Source organism: Saimiri boliviensis, chromosome 2, assembly GCF_048565385.1.
Source record: "Saimiri boliviensis isolate mSaiBol1 chromosome 2, mSaiBol1.pri, whole genome shotgun sequence".
Taxonomy (NCBI): Eukaryota; Metazoa; Chordata; class Mammalia; order Primates; family Cebidae; genus Saimiri; species Saimiri boliviensis.
Window position 1 is genome coordinate 129,964,925 of NC_133450.1, and position 20,950 is coordinate 129,985,874.

At 60.6% G+C, this 20,950-nt stretch overlaps 2 protein-coding genes across 9 annotated transcripts in view; one reads left to right on the top strand and one right to left on the bottom strand.

Annotated features, from left to right (window-relative positions):
• The first annotated feature begins 3,644 nt into the window (after positions 1-3,644).
• On the top strand, positions 3,645-19,098 carry AMN (amnion associated transmembrane protein). 5 transcript variants are annotated; one of them, XM_039462796.2, is made up of 12 exons: positions 3,645-3,716; positions 5,248-5,366; positions 5,462-5,506; positions 9,817-9,904; positions 10,115-10,332; positions 10,461-10,598; positions 10,755-10,863; positions 10,984-11,066; positions 11,238-11,400; positions 11,479-11,641; positions 11,723-11,810; positions 18,841-19,098. In XM_039462796.2, the coding sequence occupies exons 1-12, from the start codon at positions 3,674-3,676 to the stop codon at positions 19,096-19,098; spliced, it is 1,515 nt and encodes a 504-aa protein (XP_039318730.1). In that variant the 5' UTR covers positions 3,645-3,673. The 5 variants fall into 5 exon arrangements, with proteins under 5 accessions (XP_039318730.1, XP_039318731.1, XP_039318727.1 ...); XM_039462797.1 differs by lacking the exon at positions 18,841-19,098 and adding an exon at positions 11,886-12,176; XM_039462793.2 differs by having other exon boundaries at positions 10,461-10,863.
• CDC42BPB (CDC42 binding protein kinase beta) overlaps positions 19,029-20,950 on the bottom strand; it is a 118,574-nt gene continuing 116,652 nt past the window's right edge. For all 4 annotated transcript variants that reach the window (XM_039462792.2, XM_039462790.2, XM_039462791.2 and 1 more), the window contains one exon: positions 19,029-20,476. In XM_039462792.2, coding sequence (XP_039318726.1) covers positions 20,345-20,476 — 132 coding nt within the window. In that variant the 3' untranslated portion in view covers positions 19,029-20,344. The remainder of the gene's footprint in view (positions 20,477-20,950) is intronic.

Sequence of the window (20,950 nt, forward strand, 5' to 3'; positions counted from 1 at the left end):
ATGGGGGCCTTGCTCGAGGTGGTCCCTCCAGGGGAAGGGGCAACTCTGGTGGCATTAGAGACATCCAGGTGAGTTACCCACCCGGGACGCCAAAGGAGGCAGAGCTCCCCCCAGCGGCGGCTTCTTCCTCCTGGCTGCTGCACATTATTCAAGAAAGAAGCAAATACCAGGCCAAGCAAAGGGTGCTCCTGGCAGGGTCTGCGGGTGAGGGTCGGGATGCAGGAAGCAGCAGGATGGCCCGGAGAGTGGAAGGCCCCAGAAGTCTCTAAGACTGAGTAGCTTCCCTTTCACCCGCAGTCCACTGTCTACACGCCCTGCTCTGCTCTCCCTTCCCTTCTGTCATCTACCATCCTGCCACTGGAACCCAATGTACCATCCACCATCCTCCCCTTCCATCGGCCACAGCCAGTGTCTCCCAGTCCCCAAGGCACAGCATCCATCTCCCCACCAGTCATCCCCTAATGATCAATTCACCTCCATCTCAGAAACCCATCACCCAATCATGAAATCATCCACAAACATCATGCACAATCTATCTGCTATTCATCCAGCTACCTCTCTGCTTCCCACCACCCACAAATCCATCCTCCACTTACTCACCACCCAGCCATTCCAACGTGCATGCTGCAGAGATCCAAGCACCCACTGCAGACCCATCCTTCCAACCCCTATCAATCATCATCATCTTGCCCATAGTCATGCACAATCCATCCACCATGCTCTGTTCATCCACCCAGTTATTTATATCCAAGAACTCCTGTGCTCTCATTCAGCTACCTACTGTCTACCTACTGTCCATTCACATGTCATCTCAAACCCATTCGCCATTATTCACCCACCATCAGTCCATCACTCTACCATTTGGTCTTGTCCACCATCCATCTCCATCCATTCACCATCCCAAATCCCCAGCTTCTCACCCACCATCCACTGCAACAAACTGTCCATACATGTACATCCTCTCAACAGCTACGGTTTCTCTTTCACCCATCAACCATCCACTTACACAACCATGACTCATTTTGCCACCATCCACCCTTTCCACCATTCTCCTTTATTCAGCTACCCTCGACCATCCATCAACCATCCTTTCACAATCACTCTTCTGTCCATCTATCCACCAATAACTAATTCACCATCTGTGATCTACCCTTCATACACTTACCCATCCACCATCCACAATTAACGATCCACTTTTATTTTTTTTAAATCGAGTTTTGCTCTGTCGCCAGGGGCCAGGCTGGAGTGCAGTGGCACAATCTCAGCTCACTGCAACCTCCGCCTCCCGGGTTGAAGCGGTTCTGCCTCAGCCTCCTGAGTAGTTGAGATTACAGGCATGTACCACTATACCCGGGTAATTTTTGTATTTTTAGTAGAGACAGTTTCACCATGTTGCCCATGCTGGTCTTGAACTCCTGACTTCAAGTGATTCTCTCTCTTTGGCCTCCCAAAGTGCTGGGATTACAGGTGTGAGCCACCACACCCAGTCGGCTATCTACTTTCATCTACCATCCATGATTTGTCTATTGATCATCAACCAGCCGTCTACAAAATACTATCTTCTCTCAATCCACCACCCATCATCCACCATTCATAATGCACCACCCATCTGCCATTTACCATACACCATTACCTTCTGTTTATCTACCATCCATCATCCAACATCCATCTATCCACCCATCTACCCATTTATCCATCCATTATCCACTCATCCACCATCCATTCATCCAGCATCCATCTATCCATCCATCCACCCATCACCCATTGATCTATCCATCCACACACCCACCATCCACTCATCCATCATCCAGAGTTCACTCATCTACCATCCATTCATCCATCCACCCATTCACACATCCACCATCCTCCATCCACCCGTCATTCACTTAGCCACCATCCACCATTCATCCATCCACCCATCTATATGTCCATTCACCCGCTCACCACCCACTCATTCCCCAGCCACCATTCATCTATCATCCCTCATCCACTATCTACCATCCACCACCTATCCATCCACCATCCGCTTATCCACAACCTGACATCCATCATCCACCATTCATCCATCCACACATCCATCCATCCATCCATTCAACATCCAGTATATGCTCATCCACCATCCACCATCTATTCATCCATCCATGTCCATTTATTCACCCATTTGCCATCCACTCATTCACTATCCACCATTTATCTATCATCCCTCATCCACTATCTACCATCCACCATCCACTTATCCACAATCCACCATCCATCATTCATCCATCCATTCATCCACCACCCATCCATCAATATTCACATCCACCATTCACCATCTACCATCCACCATTCACCATCCATCCTTCCATCCACCCACCATCCACCGTCTACCATCTACCACTATCCATTCAATATTCACCATCTACTCATCACTGTTCACTTGTCTACTATCTGTTATCCACCAACCACCATCCACCATTTATCATTTATCTATTTACCATCCATTACCCATCAATTTACCATCCATCATCCACACATTGTCCACTATCCACCATTTATCCATCTACAAGTCACCATTTATGCAAACATCATCCACCATCTATCCATCTACCATCTACCTGTTCACCATCCACCATCCATTCAGCATTCATCACTCACCAAACATCCACCATTTAACACTCACTCTTTTTTTTTTTTTTTTTTTTTTGAGACAGAGTTTCACTCTTGTTGCCCAGGCTGAAGTGCAGTGGCACGATCTCAGCTCACCACATTCTCCACCTTCCAGATTCAACTGATTCTCCTGCCTCAACCTCCCGAGTAGCTGGGATTACAGGCATGTGCCACCACGCCCGGCTAATTTTGTATTTTTAGTAGAGAGGGGGGTTTCTCCATGTTGGTCAGGCTGGTCTTGAACTCCTGACCTCAGGTGATCCACCCACCTCAGCTTTCCAAACTGCTGGGATTACGGGTGTGACTCACCGCGCCCCGCCAACACCCGCTCTTTATGATCTACCAGCAGCCATGTATCCATTTATGCAGCAGTCATTCTCCATCCACCATTCCCTGCTTATCATCCATTCATCTTACACTCACCATCCTCATCCATCCGTCCATCACCCATCCCCCCGTCAACCGTTCACCATTCACCTACACCACGCACCGTTCATCCACCGTCAATGCTACTGTCAATCAGCTGTCCCCAAATCACCATGCATCATTCTCCACCGGCATCCACAGTCCACCCTGGTGTACCATCCACACAGCACGTTCCATCCAGTATCTTCCTTCTATGGTCCAACCACCACCCACAGTCCATGGGAGGAGGGCACTGCGTGGAGAAGCGGGCGTCCGGTCCCAATGGGGGTCAGACTAGGCTGAGCCCCAGCAGCACCCAGGACAGAGAAAGGGGTGAATTCAAAAGTCGGCCCCTCCCGGCAAGACACTCGTTTTACAGGGTAGGTCAGTCCCCACAAGCGCTTCTTCCTTGCTCTTCTTCCTGGGAACCTGAGGTGTTCAGGCCCTGCAGGGGCGGGTAAGGAGATGCTGAGAAGGTGCCTCCCAGGCGCCTGAAGAGTCGGCCCTGGGCGGGTCTGGAGGTAAATGTGTAACGGACCCCTGTGCCCCCACCCGACCTGCCTGGTCACGCGGGCCCAGTGGGGCAAAGTCTCCTGGTCGGGCAGGGAGCAGAGGCGAGATGGGCGCCCTGGGCCGGGTCCTGCTGTGGCTGCAACTCTGCGGTGAGCTGGGGTCACACCGAGGGGGCCAGGACGGCAGCGGGTCTGTCAGGACCAAGGGCCGGGGTCCTTCCAGGTCTGGAGGGTGAAGATCTTCCGAGGGGTGGGCAGTGAGGGCTTGGGTGGGGGGCGTGAAACTCGGCCTGGCTTCCCTCATCGTGCGCATCCGGGCGCGCGCGGCGAGTGCATCGGCGGTGCGGGAGAGGAGGGGGGTCCAGGAGAAGAGGGAGTCCGGGAGAGGAGGGGGTCCGGGAGAGGAGGGGGTCCGGGAGTGGAGGGGGTGCGGGAGAAGAGGGGGTGCGGGAGAGGAGGGGTCCGGGAGAGGAGGGGGTCCGGGAAAAGAGGGGGTCCGGGAGAGGAGGGGTCCGGAAGAGGAGGGGGTCCGGGAGAGGAGGGGGTCCGGGAAAAGAGGGGGTCCGGGAGAGGAGGGGTCCGGGAGAGGAGGGGGTCCGGGAGAGGAGGGGGTCCGGGAAAAGAGGAGGTCCGGGAGAGGAGGGGTCCGGGAGAAGAGGAGGTCCGGGAGAGGAGGGGGTCCAGGAGAAGAGAGGTCCTGGAGAGGAGGGGGTCCGGGAGAAGAGGGGGTCCGGGAGAGGAGGGGATACGGGAGAGGAGGCTGTCCGAGAGAAGAGGAGGTCCGGGAGAGGAGGGAGTCCAGAAGAAAAGGCGGTCCTGGAGAGGAGGGGTCCGGGAGAAGAGGGGGTCCGGGAGAGGAAGGGGGTCCGGGAGCCTCCGCCAGCCTCAGCCTCCAGAGGCTCCTGCCCTCGTGGCTTTTCCGTCTGCGCAATGGGCGCGGTCCCCAGACCCTGCGGGGAGCAGCAAGTGTGCGTGTGGGAGTCTGCGGGGCTGGGCAGCCTGCCTCAGTTTCCCGGTCCCCGAGGGAGCACTGAGCCCTTACCCCGCCCTTAACACCAGGCAGGCTCGTGTCCCTGGCGCCCACTTCCAACGCCGGAAAAAATTCAGTCCATTCCCTGTCCCTCTTCCCTGGGCCCCTCGGGGCTCCGTCAGGACAACCCCATCCACCCCGTTCATGGCCGGCCTCACCTGGTCCTGCCGCCCCCAGCCCCTTCTTACTTCTCATGCCCAGAGGGGCTTTCCGTCGCAGCTCTTCCCGGCCCAGGTAGGACTCCTCCAGGAAGCCTTCCTGATTCCAAGGCCGAGGAAGAGGTCTGCGCTGCCCCAACCTCCTCCATGCCCCGGGGTTCACTGTCCTGAACAACTCCGTCCTCTGCTCCAGCGCCAGGCAAACGCGGGGCAGAGCGGGGAGGCGATCTAGGCAGGCGTCCTGTAGGGCACAGCTGAGCTGGCTCTGCAGATAGAATAGAAGTCCGTCGCAGAGTGCCCGGGCCGGGCGCCCACAGTCTGGCCTGACGCCGGGAGGGACCAGGGCCTGGGTCTGGGCCGCGGGGGATGGAGTTTCTAGGCGTCCGGACAGGGTGACCCGCGCGGACACTCCGCACCTCTCTGGGTGGATGGCTTTCCCTGAGGAGGGGGCGTCCCGGCGAGAACTGCGGGCGCTCAGTCGCCTCCTCCCCAGCACTGACCCAGGCGGCCTCCAAACTCTGGGTCCCCAACACCGACTTCGAGGTCGCAGACAACTGGAACCAGAACCGGACCCCGTGTGAGGGCGGCGCCGTCGAGTTCCCGGCGGACAAGGTGCCTGGGAGCCCCGGCGGGGTCGGTGATGGGCCTGGCCCCTCGGCCCGGGTGGGGCCGCTCCTCGCTCGGCTGAACGCAGCTTCTCCCTGCAGATGTTGTCAGTCCTGGTGCGAGAAAGTCACGCAGTCTCAGACCTGGTAAGGCGGGGCTGCGGCTGCCACCGGGCGGGGGCTTCTAAACCGCGGGGTGTCCGCGCTGTGCCTCGAGGGCCGCCCTCACCGGCATGGAGGCGCTGCCGGCCTCCGCCTTTGGCCTCTGGAGAATATTCTCGGAGGCGAGGGGTGGGGGGGATCCAAGGGGAGCTTTGGTCCCATGGTCCCAGCCAGGCTGTGTCCTTGGAGGGGTGGGAGGCGCCCCTGTCCCCAGGGCCCTTCTGGTGCCCAGCCATGGGTGGTCTCGGGAATCTCCCGCTCCATGCTCTTCCCCCAAAAGCCTTGCCATATCTTGGTTCCTAAAGCTCCACCTTTAGACCCCTACTAGGGCAGGGGTCCCCAACCTCTGCCCACCCACTCTCCGGGTCCCTGGCCGGCTTGGAAGCGGCGCCCAGCAGGAGGTGTTCGCCTGCCTCCGCCTCCCTTCAGATCATTTCAGATTCTCCTAGAGTCCCCTATTGTCACTGCGCCTGCGAGGGACCTGGGTGGGTGCGCACTCCTTATGAGAATCCAATGGACAGTCCTTGGAAGAACTGTCTCCTACAAAACTGAACCCTGGTGCCAAAAAGTTTGGGGACTGCTGCCCTAGGGGAGCTTTTTCTCCAACTGCTTCACACAACACTCGGAGAATGATGGGCACTGTGAGCAAATCAGGTTCCAGGAGCAGGTAAGTTTGGGAAACCCTGCAGCTGCACTCACCTGGGGCTTCATCACATATTAAAGGCTCTGATGAGGCCCTAAAGGAAAAGGCGGATTTCCTCATTTAAGGTGGACTTCAGGAGCTACGGGTCAGATGCAGCCCCTATACCTTGAAGCAAGGAATGGATTTTACACTTTGCAACCGTTGTGGAAAAAAGAATAATCTTTTGTGGCACTTGAAAAGTATATGACATTCACACCAAAGTGACCGTAAACACAGCTTCACTGGCACACAGCCTGCTCTCTTGGTTGAGTGTCCTTGGTGGCTGAAGTCTGGTCGCAGCAGCAGGCACCAGCTTCCGGGGTGACTGTGGGGCCCGCAGGCAAAAGCTTCCTCCCAGCACCTTCACAGCCACTCCAGGGCAGGGTTGTGACCTCGGCTTGTCACCTGCACACCTGCCAGCTCAGACACTCCTGAGTGAGCGTCACTGGTGTTGGGTCTGGATGTGGGGTCCAGGCCTGGGGGGGCCCCTGCATGTGCAGGTGGGGGAATGTGCGTTAGGGACCCTGGGCCTCATTTTCACCCCAGGGCTGTTTGGTTCAGTCCTTCGGGTTTTCCAAAGCCACCTTAACCTGAAAGCCACTAGGTGCTGGGCAGGGTTGGGGGGCGGGGTGACACCCCCGCACCGACCGCACCCACCCACCGAACCCACTGCAAGATGGCAATGCTCCCGCCCTGGCAAAGGGAGGAGGGCAGGGAGAGGGGGGCAGCTGTACCTTGCGGCCCCGCCCCCAGAGCCCATTTGGAGCCCACTTGGCAACCATGTAGCCGGAGTGAGGGGACCCACGGGCAGAGGAGTCAGGCTGGGGTGGGGTTTCCAGGGTCTGGATTTCCCCCTACTCCCCTCCTCTGCTGGCCTCCTTACTTTCATGATCTTTGGAAGTGCTTGGGCTCTGAAAGGAGGCAACACTCCATTCATTCATTCACCCATTCAGTCGTTCATCCATTGATCACCCATTGCCCGGTGGGAACAGCGCAAGGGCAGGGGTCCCAGCCTGCAGAGGCAGAATTCACCCAGAGTCACCAGAGCACCCACATCCGCTACACGGGTCGGCTCTGTTCCCTTCCACACCCCTGGCTCCCAGCATGGTCCCTCTGCCTAGATGGTGCTCAAGTAACAGGCCACGCACATCAGTGCTTTACTTTGTAATTTTGATTTTCTGGTTGGGAGCGTCCCTCCCTGCGATTTTCCTTTTCCTTGCCCCTCCTTCCATTTCTCCCCTTTGCCTGCTTTCTTGTTGGTGGGGGGGGTCTCCTGTCTTCCACCCATTCCCCAGCCTTGACTGGAGGCTCTGCAAGTCTGGGCTCACTGTGGACTTGCTGGCAGTGTCCTGTGCTGAACAGAAACCCTCACTGTAACTGCCCTAATGCAAGCCCCCTAACCATAGAACTGTGTTTTTGGTGTTTGGTGTGAGAATCCTCTCTGCTCGTCAGTCACGAGGGTAATCCGCTGTGTACCCACGCGGCACGCGCTCCAGCCTGCTCTGTCTCCCCGCTTAGAATGAGCCTGGCTCCCGGCATCCTCTGCCTTGCCCTTTGGTCCCAGCACTGCCGGAATCCTCCGTGTGCCTGGGTGTTGTGGGTCTCAGCCCTGTCTTCAAGTCCACAGGCCGCACTGCCCACCCCACACTGTCCACACTGGCTCTGCAGGATGGCTTCATACCCATTGGCGCCCCTTCACTCCTGCTCCAATGTTCTTTGTGGGTCTGATTATCGCAGATAAATTGTAGGATAGGTTTGCCAGGTACCAACTACTGCCACCACCATGTCAGAAACCCTGGATTTTTTTTTTTTTTTTTTTTTTTTTAACACAGTCTCGCTCTGTCGTCCAGGCTGGAGTGCAGTGGCATGATCTCGGCTCACTGCAACCTCCACGTTCTGGGTTCAACCAATTCTCCTGCCTCAGCCTCCCAAGTAGCTGGGATGATAGGAATTTAGACTGGGAGAAATAATAAATAACTGCCTTATGCTGTGAAGCCATCCATTGAAGAGCATGGACGGCCTCTCCAAGTATTTCAGATCATCTCTGTTCTCCTTCGAGTCTTAAAATGTTCCCTGTAGAGGTCTTGTATTAGTTAATTCATCAATACTTTGTAAGTTTGGTTTTTTGAGACAGGGTCTCACTCTGTTGCCCAGGCACCAGCATGGCTCACTGCAGCCTTGACCTCCCTGGGCTCAAACAATCCTCCCACCTCAGCCTCCTGAGTACCTGGGACTACAGGCTTGCACCACCACACCCGGCTAATTTTTGTATTTTTTGTAGAGATGGGGTCTCACCATGTTGGTCAGGCTGGTCTGAAACTCCTGGGCTCAAGTGATATGCCCACCTTGGCCTCCCAAAGTGTTGGGATTACAGGTGTGAGCCCAGCCTTAGGTTTGGTTTCCATTATGAATGGTGCCCTATGTTTAAAAATTATATTCTTTTTATTTTTACATTTTTTTCTAGAGATGGAGTCTCACTATATTCCTCTCCAGGCTGGTCTCAAGCTCCTGACCTTACCTATTGTGCTCATCTGTTCAGTTATGATTTTCACATTTGTATTTTTCCTTTCCTTCTTTTAAAAAACGTGTTCTTGGCCATGCTTCCTCCTGGGAACCCCTCCCTGTTCCTGAGGTGCCTTGTACTGTGACACATTCTGACCCCTTGGCTCCGCCTCTGCACCCGTGGGTGGAGTTGGCTTGCTGGCAGTGCCACACCCTCAGGTGTGCCCGGAACGCCGCTTTGGATGTCGGCCTCTTGATCAGGTGCAGGGTTCCTGGAAAAGCCGAAGAGTGGGCCCTGGCCCGGGTGGGGGGTGAGGTTGGAGGGGCACGCCCTGCTGGGCTGAGCCCCTCATAACCTGGCACCAAGGGTTGCCCTGGCCCAGCGCTCACCCTCAGCTCCTCAAGCAAGAAGAGGGCAAGAGGCTGAGGTCCTGGCACTGGGAGGAGAGGAAGAGTGGAGGGGCGGGTGGTCAGACCCCCATATTTCTGCTGACACCCCAGGCCTGGGCTGTGGCCTCACTTACGTGGTGAGGGAGCTGCATGCCGAGACCAGGCCTAGGAAACAGCAGGGGCATCTCCACCGCCCGCGGCGCCCCCTGCCTCCTCCTGCACCCCGGTGGCAGCCCCTCCCTCCCTCCCTTCTTCCCTCCCTGCCTCCCTCACACACCCAGAGCTCGGCCTCAGACTCCCCAGGGGCCGGACAACGTTTGAAACTAGTTCCTGGAACCCGGGAGCCCTTGGCCTGTGCAAGTTCTCAGGGGGGATGGGGGAGGAGACAGGCCCTGGCAAGAGTCATCCCTGCCCGACTCCCCACGGCTCCGTCCTGATCACAGGCTCGGGCTGTTCCCGGCCTGTGTGACTTCCAGCTCAGGGACAGGACACTGGACTGTGCCCGCTCGGGGCCTTGCACACGCGGCTCCATGTTTCCCAGGCCAGATTCTCCTCTTCTCCTCTGCCAGACTCAGCCAGGCCGAGGACCCCGGCCCTGAGGTCCCCCGGATCCCCTCCGCGGACTAGGTCTGGCTTCTCGTCCCAGGACATTGGGGGCGGGGTGGGCGCGGAACAGGCCGGGTCTCCGGCGTGGCACCGCCTCAGCCCGTGCCTCTTGCAGCTCCTGCCGCTGGATGGGGAACTCGTCCTGGCTTCAGGAGCCGGATTCGGCCTCTCGAACGCGGACTCGCACTGGGACTGTGGCGCCGGTGAGGCGGTCGGGCAATGGCGGGGCTCTGGGAGGGGCGACCGGGGGAGGAACGGCTAGGGGGCGTGGCCGGGGGCGGGGCGAAGGCGTGCCCGGGGCGGGGCTTGGGGAGCGGCGGGAGTGTCCCGAAGGGGAGCTTGGGAGCTCGTGCTCAGGGGCGTGGCGCAGCGCGGGGCTTGCTCGGTGGAGCTCAGGGGTGTGCTCCACTCAGGCGACCCTGCGGTCTTCCGCGACCCTGACCGCTTCTCCTGGTATGACCCGCACCTGTGGCGCTCCGGGGACGAGGCACCTGGCCTCTTCTCCGTGGACGCCGAGCGCGTGCCCTGCCGCCACGACGACGTCGTCTTTCCGTCCAGTGCCTCCTTCCGCGTGGGGTTCGGCGCTGGCGCTAGCCCCGTGCGAGTCCGAAGCGTCTCTGCTCTGGGCCGGGTGAGTACGGCCGGGAGGGAGGCTCGGGTCCCCTCTCCCCGCCCCTCCCGGTCTGCACACGTGGGTGAAATGAGCACTCAGGTGATGTCTCCTCGGGCCGGCTCCGGTGCGGACCTGGCTTCCCGCAGACGTTCACGAGCGACCAGGACCTGGCTGCTTTCCTGGCGTCCCGCTCGGGCCGCCTTTGCTTCCACGGGCCGGGCGTGCTGAGCGTGGGCCCCGAGGACTGCGCCGACCCGTCGGGATGCATCTGTGGCAACGCGGAGGTGAGCGCGGCCGCAGTGGAGTCTCGGGGCCGCGCGAGGGTCGGGACTATGCCCGGGACCCTCCATGGCCTCTTGCCCTCTCGCCTCTCGGACGCCTCGCCCTTCTCGCGGCGCTCCGCCCTGGCCCTCCGCGCCGACCACCGCCCCTCGCCCCAGGCGCAGCCGTGGATCTGCGCGGCCCTGCTCCAGCCCCTGGGCGGCCGCTGCCCCCAGGCCGCCTGCCACGGCGCCCTCCGGCCCCAGGGCCAGTGCTGCGACCTCTGCGGTGAGCGTCCCGCCCCGGCCCTGTTTGCTGGGACGGCCTGGAGGACCAGGCTCGACCCCCGCCAGTTTCCTGCGGGGTCCGGATCCACGGCGCTGACTCCTGCCCTCCCGCCCCGCACAGGAGCCATCGTATTGCTGACCCACGGCCCCGCATTTGACCTGGAGCGGTACCGGGCACGGGTACTCGGCACCTTCCTGGGCCTGGTAATGGGGCCGCACGGGCAGCTGAGGGGCGTCCCCAGCCCTACCGCTTCGGCCAGGACTCCCCTTCTGCAGGGGCCCCTGCGGCCGCCCACCTGCCCCCATCCGCCTCTGCCCTCAGTGTCCCCATAGGCTCGGGGGGCTGAGTCAAGCCAACCTCGTCACCCTCCCCAGCCTCAGTACCAGGGGCTGCAGGTGGCCGTGTCCAAGGTGCCACGCTCGCCCCGGCTCCGCGGGGCGGACACGGAAATCCAGGTGGTGCTGGCAGAAATGGGGCCCGAGATGGGCGGCGCGGGGCGGCTGGCCCGGGCCCTCCTGGCGGACGTCGCCGAGCACGGTAACCTCGCCCGCCGCGTCCCGCCGCTGCCCGCCGCGCCTCGCCGCGGGGGAGACTGAGCCGGCCCCTCCGTCGCAGGCGAGGCCCTCGGCGTCCTGGCGGTGACCATGCGGGAGTCCGGCGCGCACGTCGGTGTCGGCTCCGCGGCTGGACTGGTGGGCGGCGTGGCGGCCTCACTGCTGCTGGCGCTGCTGGTGCTGCTGGTGGCGCTGCCGCTGCTGCGCCGCGCGGGGAGGCTCAGGTACGCGGGGCGGGGATGGGGTCCGGCTGGGGCTGGGGGCTGCCCCGAGGGGCTCACGCGGCGTCCCCGCTACGCCCTCAGGTGGAGGAGGCGCGAGGAGGCCGTCCCGGCCGGGGCGCCCCTGGGCTTCCACAACCCGGTGTTCGACGTGGCGGCTTCCAAGGAGCTGGTGAGGGGACGGGCAGGGGGACCGGGGGGCAGGGAGACTCGGCCCCCGACGCCTCTTGACCCTGTCACCCCGCAGCCCTGGCCGCAGCCGCTCAGCGGGGCTCCGAAGGCGGCCACAGGCAGCACCAGCCACAGTTACTTCGTCAACCCTCTGTTCGCCGGGGCTGAGGCTGAGGCCTGAGCGGCTGCGTGACCATCGACCTGGGGGCTCCCCACCCCCTCTGGCCCCAGAACCTCCCCAATCCCTGTCGACCTGAGGGCTACCCCTCATCTAACCCCCAGACCTCCCTACTCCGCCCCCCGCAGGGGCCATAGACAGGGAGCCCTTGTACAATAAAAGTGTTTCCTGTACCATCTGGGGCGGCCAGAGGCGGGGGTCTGTGAAGTTGAACCCAGAACTAAGAGGGAGGCTTTTCCCCCGCTTCTGGTGTGGGTGGTGAAACGCTGGAGGACAGAGGGTTGGGAGAGAGGCAAGGGGCGGAGCGAGCCAAAGGCAGTGTCTGAAGGGGGCAGAAAAGGGGGAGGAAAAGCACTCCTGGCACCAACCTGCTGGGACTGGGAGGGGCCTGGCCCCCAGGTGGACACAGATGGCCTTGGGGCCCTGCTGCATAGCTACCTCACGGCCAGACTTTGGCAGTCCCTGCAAGGCAAGGTCATGCTCTCCCTTTCAGGGTGGCTCTGACCTGGTGGGGTCGGTGCCAGCACTGAGCAGCAGGGGTTAGGACCCAGCTGGCCCTTCCCTGCATCACACTGCAAAAGCAGATCACGGGATCATATGTGTGCAAGTGTGCACCCCGGCACTCAGACAAGAGTGCACCCCGGCACTCAGACAAGCGTGCACCACTGCACTCAGACAAGTGTGTACCCCTGTACTCAGATAAGCGTGCACCCCTGCACTCAGACAAGCATGCACCCCTGCACTCAGGTGTGCACCCCTGCACTCACAGACAAGCGTGCACCCCTGCACTCAGACAAGTGTGTATCCCTGCACTCACAGACAAGCAAGCGTGCACCCCTGCACTCAGACAAGCGTGCACCCCTGCAATCACAGACAAGCGTGCACCCCTGCACTCAGACAAGCAAGCATGCACCCCTGCACTCACACAGACAAGCAAGTGTGCACCCCTGCACTCACAGACAAGCAAGCGTGGACCTCTGCACTCAGACAAGCGTGCACCCCTACACTCACAAGCATGCACCCCTGCACTCAGACAAGCAAGCGTGCACCCCTACACTCACAGACAAGCATGCACCCTGCACTCAGACAAGCCTGCACCCCTGCACTCAGACAAGCAAGTGTGCACCCCTGCACTCACAGACAAGCGTGCACCCCTGCACTCAGACAAGCAAGCGTGCACCCCTACACTCACACTCAAGTGTGCACTCCTGCACTCAGACAAGCAAGCATGCACCCCTGCACTCAGACAAGCAAGAGTTCACCCCTACACTCAAGCGTGCACCCCTGCACTCACAGACTAGTGTGCACCCCTACACTCACAGGCAAGCATGCACCCCTGCACTCGCACAACCGGCAAGCGTGTATTCCTGCACTGACAGACAAGCGTGCACCCCTACACTCACAGGCAAGCGTGCACCCCTGCACTCGCACAGACTGGCAAGCATGCATTCCTACACTGACAGACAAGCGTGCACCCCTGCACTCAGACAAATATGCACCCCTGTACTCAGACAAGGGCCCGACCCCATGTGTGCAACCTAAACTGTGGAACGGTGACAACTTCTGTGAAACCAGCATCTAGGCTGAAGATGTCTCCAGCAACCCCAGTCATGGCCTGGTCCCCACTCCTCATCTTCTGCTCAGGGGCCCAGCTCAGTTGCCACACCAGGACATGTCCTGTAATCCAAATCAGGGCGCCCTGCTGCAGGGTGTGTCTGTGTTGTGGTTGGAATGTGTCACTCTTGGTGTTGTGCACTGTCCTGTCGAGTGAGCGCCACAGTTGACACCTATGCTCCACCGGCTACCATTAGAGTTTAAAAAGTGGCTGATACCCCCACAAGCACAATACAGGCACATTTTGAGTGTCAGGTGCAAATTGGGGAGCAAACCTGAGCTGACCTGGCATCACATGCTGCCTGCTGCTCAGCTCACTCATAGATGAGACTGTGCCAGGAGAGACCCGCCCCTGGTGTGGGTTGTGGGAGATGCCCTGAGGGACCCGCTCCTGGTGTGGAAGGAGATTCTCAGTGAACCCGCCTCTGGTGTGGAAGGGGATTTGGGGACCTGCCCCCGGTGTGGGCTGTGGGAGGAGATGCTCTGGGGACCGGCCCCTGGTGTGGAAGGAGATTCTCTGGGGGACCCGCCCCTGGTGTGGGCTGTGAGGAGATGCTCTGGGGGACCCGCCCCTGGTGTGGGCTGTGAGATGCTCTGGGGGACCCGCCCCTGGTGTGGGCTGTGAGGAGATGCTCTGGGGGACCCGCCCCTGGTGTGGAAGGAGATTCTCGGTGAACCCGCCTCTGGTGTGGAAGGGGATTTGGGGACCTGTCCCTGGTGTGGGCTGTGAGAGGAGATGCCCTGGGGACCGGCCCCTGGTGTGGAAGGAGATTCTCTGGGGGACGTACCCCTGGTTTGGAAGGAGATTCTCTGGGGGACCCGCCCCTGGTGTGGGCTGTGAGATGCTCTGGGGGACCCGCCCCTGGTGTGGGCTGTGAGGAGATGCTCTGGGGGACCCGCCCCTGGTGTGGGCTGTGAGATGCTCTGGGGGAGCCACCTCTGGTGTGGGATGAGGAGATGCTCTGGAGGACCCGCCCCTGGTGTGGGATGAGGAGATGCTCTGGGGGACCCGCCCCTGGTGTGGGCTGTGAGATGCTCTGGGGAACCCGCCCCTGGTGTGGGCTGTGAGGAGATGCCCTGGGGCACCCGCCTCTGGTGTGGAAGGAGATTGGGGGACCCGCCCCTGGTGCGGGCTGTGAGGTGATGCTCTGGGGGACCCGCCCCTGGTGTGGGTTGTGAGGAGATGCCCTGGGGGACCCGCCTCTGGTGTGGAAGGAGATTGGGGGACCCGCCCCTGGTGCGGGCTGTGAGGTGATGCTCTGGGGGACCCGCCCCTGGTGTGGGTTGTGAGGAGATGCCCTGGGGGACCCGCCTCTGGTGTGGAAGGAGATTCTCAGTGAACCGGCCTCTGGTGTGGAAGGAGATTGGGGGACCCGCCCCTGGTGCGGGCTGTGAGGTGATGCTCTGGGGGACCCGCCCCTGGTGTGGGTTGTGAGGAGATGCCCTGGGGGACCCGCCTCTGGTGTGGAAGGAGATTGGGGGACCCGCCCCTGGTGCGGGCTGTGAGGTGATGCTCTGGGGGACCCGCCCCTGGTGTGGGTTGTGAGGAGATGCCCTGGGGGACCCGCCTCTGGTGTGGAAGGAGATTCTCAGTGAACCCGCCTCTGGTGTGGAAGGAGATTGGGGGACCCGCCCCTGGTGCGGGCTGTGAGGTGATGCTCTGGGGGACCCACCCCTGGTGTGGGTTGTGAGGAGATGCCCTGGGGGACCCGCCTCTGGTTTGGAAGGAGATTCTCAGTGAACCCGCCTCTGGTGTGGAAGGGGATTTGGGGACCTGTCCCTGGTGTGGGCTGTGGGAGGAGATGCTCTGGGGGACCCACCCCTGGTGTGGGCTGTGAGATGCTCTGGGGGACCCGCTCCTGGTGTGGAAGGAGATTCGCTGGTGGACACGCCCGTGGTGTGGGCTGTGAGATGTTTTGGGGGACCCGCCCCTGGTGTGGGCTGTGAGGAGATGCTCTGGGGGACCCGCCCCTGGTGTGGAAGGAGATTCGCTGGTGGACACGCCCATGGTGTGGGCTGTGAGATGTTTTGGGGGACCCGCCCCTGGTGTGGGCTGTGAGGAGATGCTCTGGGGGACCCGCTCCTGGTGTGGAAGGAGATTCGCTGGTGGACACGCCCATGGTGTGGGCTGTGAGATGTTTTGGGGGACCCGCCCCTGGTGTGGGCTGTGAGGAGATGCCCTGGGGGACCCGCCCCTGGTGTGGGCTGTGAGGAGATGCTCTGGGGGACCCGCCCCTGGTGTGGAAGGAGATTCGCTGGTGGACACGCCCATGGTGTGGGCTGTGAGATGTTTTGGGGGACCCGCCCCTGGTGTGGGCTGTGAGGAGATGCTCTGGGGGACCCGCCCCTGGTGTGGGATGAGGAGATGCTCTGGGGGACCCGCCTCTGGTGTGGAAGGAGATTCTCAGTGAACCCGCCTCTGGTGTGAAAGGAGATTTGGGGACCTGCCCCCGGTGTGGGCTGTGGGAGGAGATGCTCTGGGGACCGACCCCTCGTGTGGAAGGAGATTCTCTGGGGGACGTACCCCTGGTTTGGAAGGAGATTCTCTGGGGGACCCGCCCCTGGTGTGGGCTGTGAGGAGATGCCCTGGGGGACCCGCCCCTGGTGTGGGCTGTGAGATGCTCTGGGGGATCCGCCTCTGGTGTGGGCTGTGAGGAGATGCTCTGGGGACCTGCCCCTGGTGTGGAAGGAGATTGGGGGACCCGCCCCTGGTGTGAGCTGTGAGGAGATGCTCTGAGGGACCCGTCCCTGGTGTGGAAGGAGATTGGGGGACCTGCCCCTGGTGTGGGATGAGGAGATGTTCTGGGGGACCAGCCCCTGGTGTGAGCTGTGAGGAGATGCTCTGGGGACCCGCCTCTGGTGTGGGCTGTGAGGAGATGCCCTGGGGGACCCGCCCCTGGTATGGGCTGAGGAGATGCTCTGGGGGACCCACCCCTGTTGTGGGCTGTGAGGAGATGCCCTGTGGGACCCGCTCCTGGTGTGGAAGGAGATTCTCAGTGAACCCGCCTCTGGAGTGGAAAGAGATTTGGGGACCTGCCCCTGGTGTGGGCTGTAAGGATATGCTCTGGGGACCCGCCCCTGGTGTGGAAGGAGATTCACTGGGGGACGTACCCCTGGCTTGGAAGGAGATTCTCTGGGGGACCCGCCCCTGGTGTGGGCTGTGAAGAGATTCTCGGGGGGACCCGCCCCTAGTGTGGGATGAGGAGATGCTCTGGGGGACCCGTCCCTGGTGTGAGCTGTGAGGAGATGCTCTGGGGGACCCACCCCTGTTGTGGGATGAGGAGATGTTCTGGGGGACCCGCCTCTTGTGTGGGCTGTGAGGAGATGTCCTTGGGGACCCGTCCCTGGTGTGGGCTGTGAGGAGACGTTCTGGGGGATTGTCAGTGAACCCCCCTCTGGTGTGGAAGGAGATTTGGGGACCTGCCCCTTGTGTGGGCTGTGGGAGGAGATGCTCTGGGGACCTGCCCCTGGTGTGGGCTGTGAGGAGATGCCCTGGGGGACCCGCCCCTGGTGTGGGCTGTGAGGAGATGCCCTGGGGGACCCGCCCCTGGTGTGGGCTGTGAGATGCTCTGGGGAACCCACCCCTGTTGTGGGCTTTGAGGAGATGCCCTGTGGGACCCGCTCCTGGTGTGGAAGGAGATTCGCTGGTGGACACGCCCCTGGTGTGGGCTGTGAGATGTTTTGGGGGACCCCCCTCTGGTGTGGGCTGTGCAGAGATGCTTTGGGGGACCCGCCTCTGGTGTGGTAGGAGATTGTGGGACCCGCCCCTGGTGTGGGCTGTGAGATGCTCTGGGGGACCTGCCTCTGGTGTGGGCTGTGAGGAGATGCCCCGGGGGACCCGCCCCTGGTGTGGGCTGAGGAGATGCTCTGGGGGACCCGCCCCTGGTGTGGAAGGAGATTGGGGGACCCACCCCTGTTGTGGGCTGTGAGGAGATGCCCTGTGGGACCCGCTCCTGGTGTGGAAGGAGATTCTTTGGTGGACACGCCTCTGATGTGGGCTGTGAGATGTTTTGGGGGACCCCCTTCTGTTGTGGGCTGTGAGGAGATGCTCTGGGGGACCTGCCCCTGGTGTGGGCTATGAGGAGATGCTCTGGGGGACCCACCCCTGGTGTGGGTTGTGAGATGCTCTGGGGGACCTGCCTCTGGTGTGGGCTGTGAGGAGATGCCCTGGGGTACCCGCCCCTGGTGTGGAAGGAGATTGGGGGACCCACCCGTTGTGGGCTGTGAGATGCCCTGTGGGACCCGCCCCTGGTGTGGAAGGAGATTGGGGGACCCACCCGTTGTGGGCTGTGAGATGCCCTGTGGGACCCGCTCCTTGTGTGGAAGGAGATTCTCTGGTGGACACGCCTCTGATGTGGGTTGTGAGATGTTTTGGGGGACCCCCTTCTGGTGTGGGCTGTGAGGAGATGCTCTGGGGGACCCACCCCTGGTGTGGGCTGTGAGGAGATGCCCTGGGGGACCCATCCCTGGTGTGGGCTGAGGAGATGCTGTAGGGGACCCGCCCCTGGTGTGGAAGGAGATTGGGGGACCCATCCCTGTTGTGGGCTGTGAGGATATGCCCTGTGGGACCAGCTCCTGGTATGGGCTGAGATGTTTTGGGGGACCCCCCTCTGGTGTGGGCTGTGAGGAGATGCTCTGGGGGACCCGCTCCTTGTGTGGAAGGAGATTCTCGGTGAACCCGCCTCTGGTGTGGAAGATTTGGGGACCTGCCCCCGGTGTGGGCTGTGGGAGGAGATGCTCTGGGGACCCGCCCCTGGTGTGGAAGGAGATTCACTGGGGGACGTACCCCTGGTTTGGAAGGAGATTCTCTGGGGGACCTGCCCCTGGTGTGGGCTGTGTGGAGATGCTCTGGGGGACCTGCCCCTGGTGTGGGCTGTGTGGAGATGCTCTGGGCTTCCCAGGAGAACTGCTTGTTGTAGCAGCTGCCTACGTGGTCCTGCCTGGCCCAGAGCTGCTGGGTGTTGGGTGCCCCCGCTGGGTGCTGGTCAGTGGCAAATACAAGGGAACTTCTCATATAACAACTTGGGAAAGTAACCCCGAGCATCCCCTTAACCAGGAATACTCACCCTGGCCCAGGCCTTTCTTCGAGCTGCTGCCTCTTCCCTGGGCCTGTGGCCTGCCCCATCCTGTCCCTTGGGGCTGCTGCAGGGTTACCCTCTATGGTTGTGGACAGCCTCCTGGGGCCCTGGCACTGCCTGGCTCGGGCTCAAAGGCTCACTGCCCTCCTTCCACCCTGCAGTGCCGCCCCAAGGATGCCCCCCGCTCAGGTTCAACACTTCCTCAGCAGCATTCCGTGACCTCCGAGTTACCCAGAATAGCTTCCACTGGCAAGGTGGCTCCTTCACTGCCTGTTGGAGCTCAGGCACTTCTGGGACCCAGACAGACACACACAGGTGACACGTTATCACATCCAGACGGACTGCTGGGAACTTTAAAACTGCCGTCTTCTGCTTTATTGACAGGTAAATTGTTCAAAAATGTTCTCACGATTCAATAATTACAAAGACTCAGACTTACATTAAAAAAGTAAAAACCAGAACCCCCCTGCAGGTGCCTGTCCAGCAGAAGGCCCAGGAGGGCAGTGGGGTGGGCAGGGCTGGCAGGGCTGGGCCAGTCCGTGCCGACTTGGGGAAGCGCACATCCTGAACAGCCTTGCCAAGCAGCCGACCGGTGGGAGGACAGGGGAGGCCCAGCCCAAGCTGCGGACAAGTTGTGTCTGCCGCAACAGTTAACCACAAGCCTCTGATGACACAGGGCCACAGAGCCAGTCACTCAACATCTGACACAAAGGAGGGTGAGGTGAAACACACGAGAAGGGCATCGCCCCGCTGTAGGCCAGGGCCAGTGTGCAGGAGTGTGTTGGGTGGGTCTACGTGATCATAAGGGTTACTAATCACCAGGGCTCCATGCGGGGGCGGGGGGTGGGGGGCAGGTGGGGTGGGGTGTCCCAGTGGCTGCAGCCTGGCTCCCTGGGGCTCTGGCCTCCTCTCAGCCCAGCAGGCTGCAGCGCCTGCCTGCACCACGACTCTTGCTGGTTTTATGGCAGGAGGCAGAAGCCTTGGAAGCCAGTGGAAAGCGGAGAGCATAGCTGACTTCACAGTAGTAGATACTGGTGACACTTCATGGCTGTAACCCAGAATGAAGCTGACACACACAGGGACACAGGGTGTCACTGGTCCCGGGCCTCTGTCCATGACCAGGTGGTCAGCAGCACTTCTGCAGCTGACTATGCAATGGCTAAATGAATAAAAAGGCCACAAACTAACCTCCACTTTCCTCTGTCTTCAAAATTCTAGTGACACTGGGAATGCTAGACGACCTCTTACTATTCTCCTAAGGTCCTAGGGTTTCAGGAACTAGGGAAAGACTGGGTACTGAGGCTGTGTCCCCAGCTGTTTGCTTCCGAAGCAGCCGTATTATGACGGGTTTCTGCTGAGGAAGTGGCGTTAGCAGGGCCCCACACGCCTTCTCGGGCTGTCAGGGGTGGGAGAGGGACTGTGTGGGGTCCTTCATGTGCAGACGGGACGTGTCGCCTCACAGCTGTGCAGACGAACGGATCTGGTCTACTGCCACGAACAATGCGGCATAAAACTGATCAATATTATAATAAAGATTTGTCTTCATCTCCGTATCTACAAAGTGATTCTACATTTCCTTGGACAACACTGGAGGGCCTGCTCAGTCTTGGCACTGACGCTGGAGGCCATCCCCAGCTCCCTGGGCCCTGTGGCGTGCTGGTGGCTTCAGGCGTCACAGGCCGGCTGCTCCAGGCCTTCCAGGGGGAGCTGACTCCTGTGGGGGGAGTTAGGGCTTGGTGGACCGCTGGGGTTGGAGCTGTTCGATGGAGTTGAGTGTTTGGTGGAGTCCGAATCCGGCTGTGAACAGGAAGAGGGCAGGGTGAGCACCTGCTGCCCTAGCCTGGGGAGGCAGCGCCCAGGTGGACACGAATGTCTGTCCAGGAACAGCTGTGGCAACTGCTCTTCCCTTTTCATGTCATGAGAACACACAAGCTTCTACACCAGCAATTCCTGGGGGCCTTCAGCTTGCTGGTGAGAGTCACAAATCGATGTCTCACCCCACTCAAAAATAACACAGGAATTACTACGAAAGACAGCAACTCTGTAGTGAAGAAACTAGATGAGGCGGGGCGCAGTGGCTCCCACCTGTAACCCCAGCACTTTGGGAGGCCAAGGTGGGTGGATGGCACTCGAGGTCAGGAGTTCAGGACCAGCCTGGCCAACATGGTGAAACCCCGTCTCTACTAAAAATACAAAAATGAGCCGGGCTCAGTGGTGCACACCTGTAACCAAGCAGTCCGCATTCACAAACATGACACTCTTTCCCGAGAA

Coding starts and splice junctions, on each gene's coding strand:
- AMN (XM_039462793.2), top strand. CDS start 3,674: ATGGGCGCCCTGGGCCGGGTCCTGCTGTGGCTGCAACTCTGCG. Junction 5,367..5,461: donor TCGAGTTCCCGGCGGACAAG/GTGCCTGGGAGC, acceptor TTCTCCCTGCAG/ATGTTGTCAGTCCTGGTGCG. Junction 11,811..18,840: donor TGGCGGCTTCCAAGGAGCTG/GTGAGGGGACGG, acceptor TCCACCCTGCAG/TGCCGCCCCAAGGATGCCCC.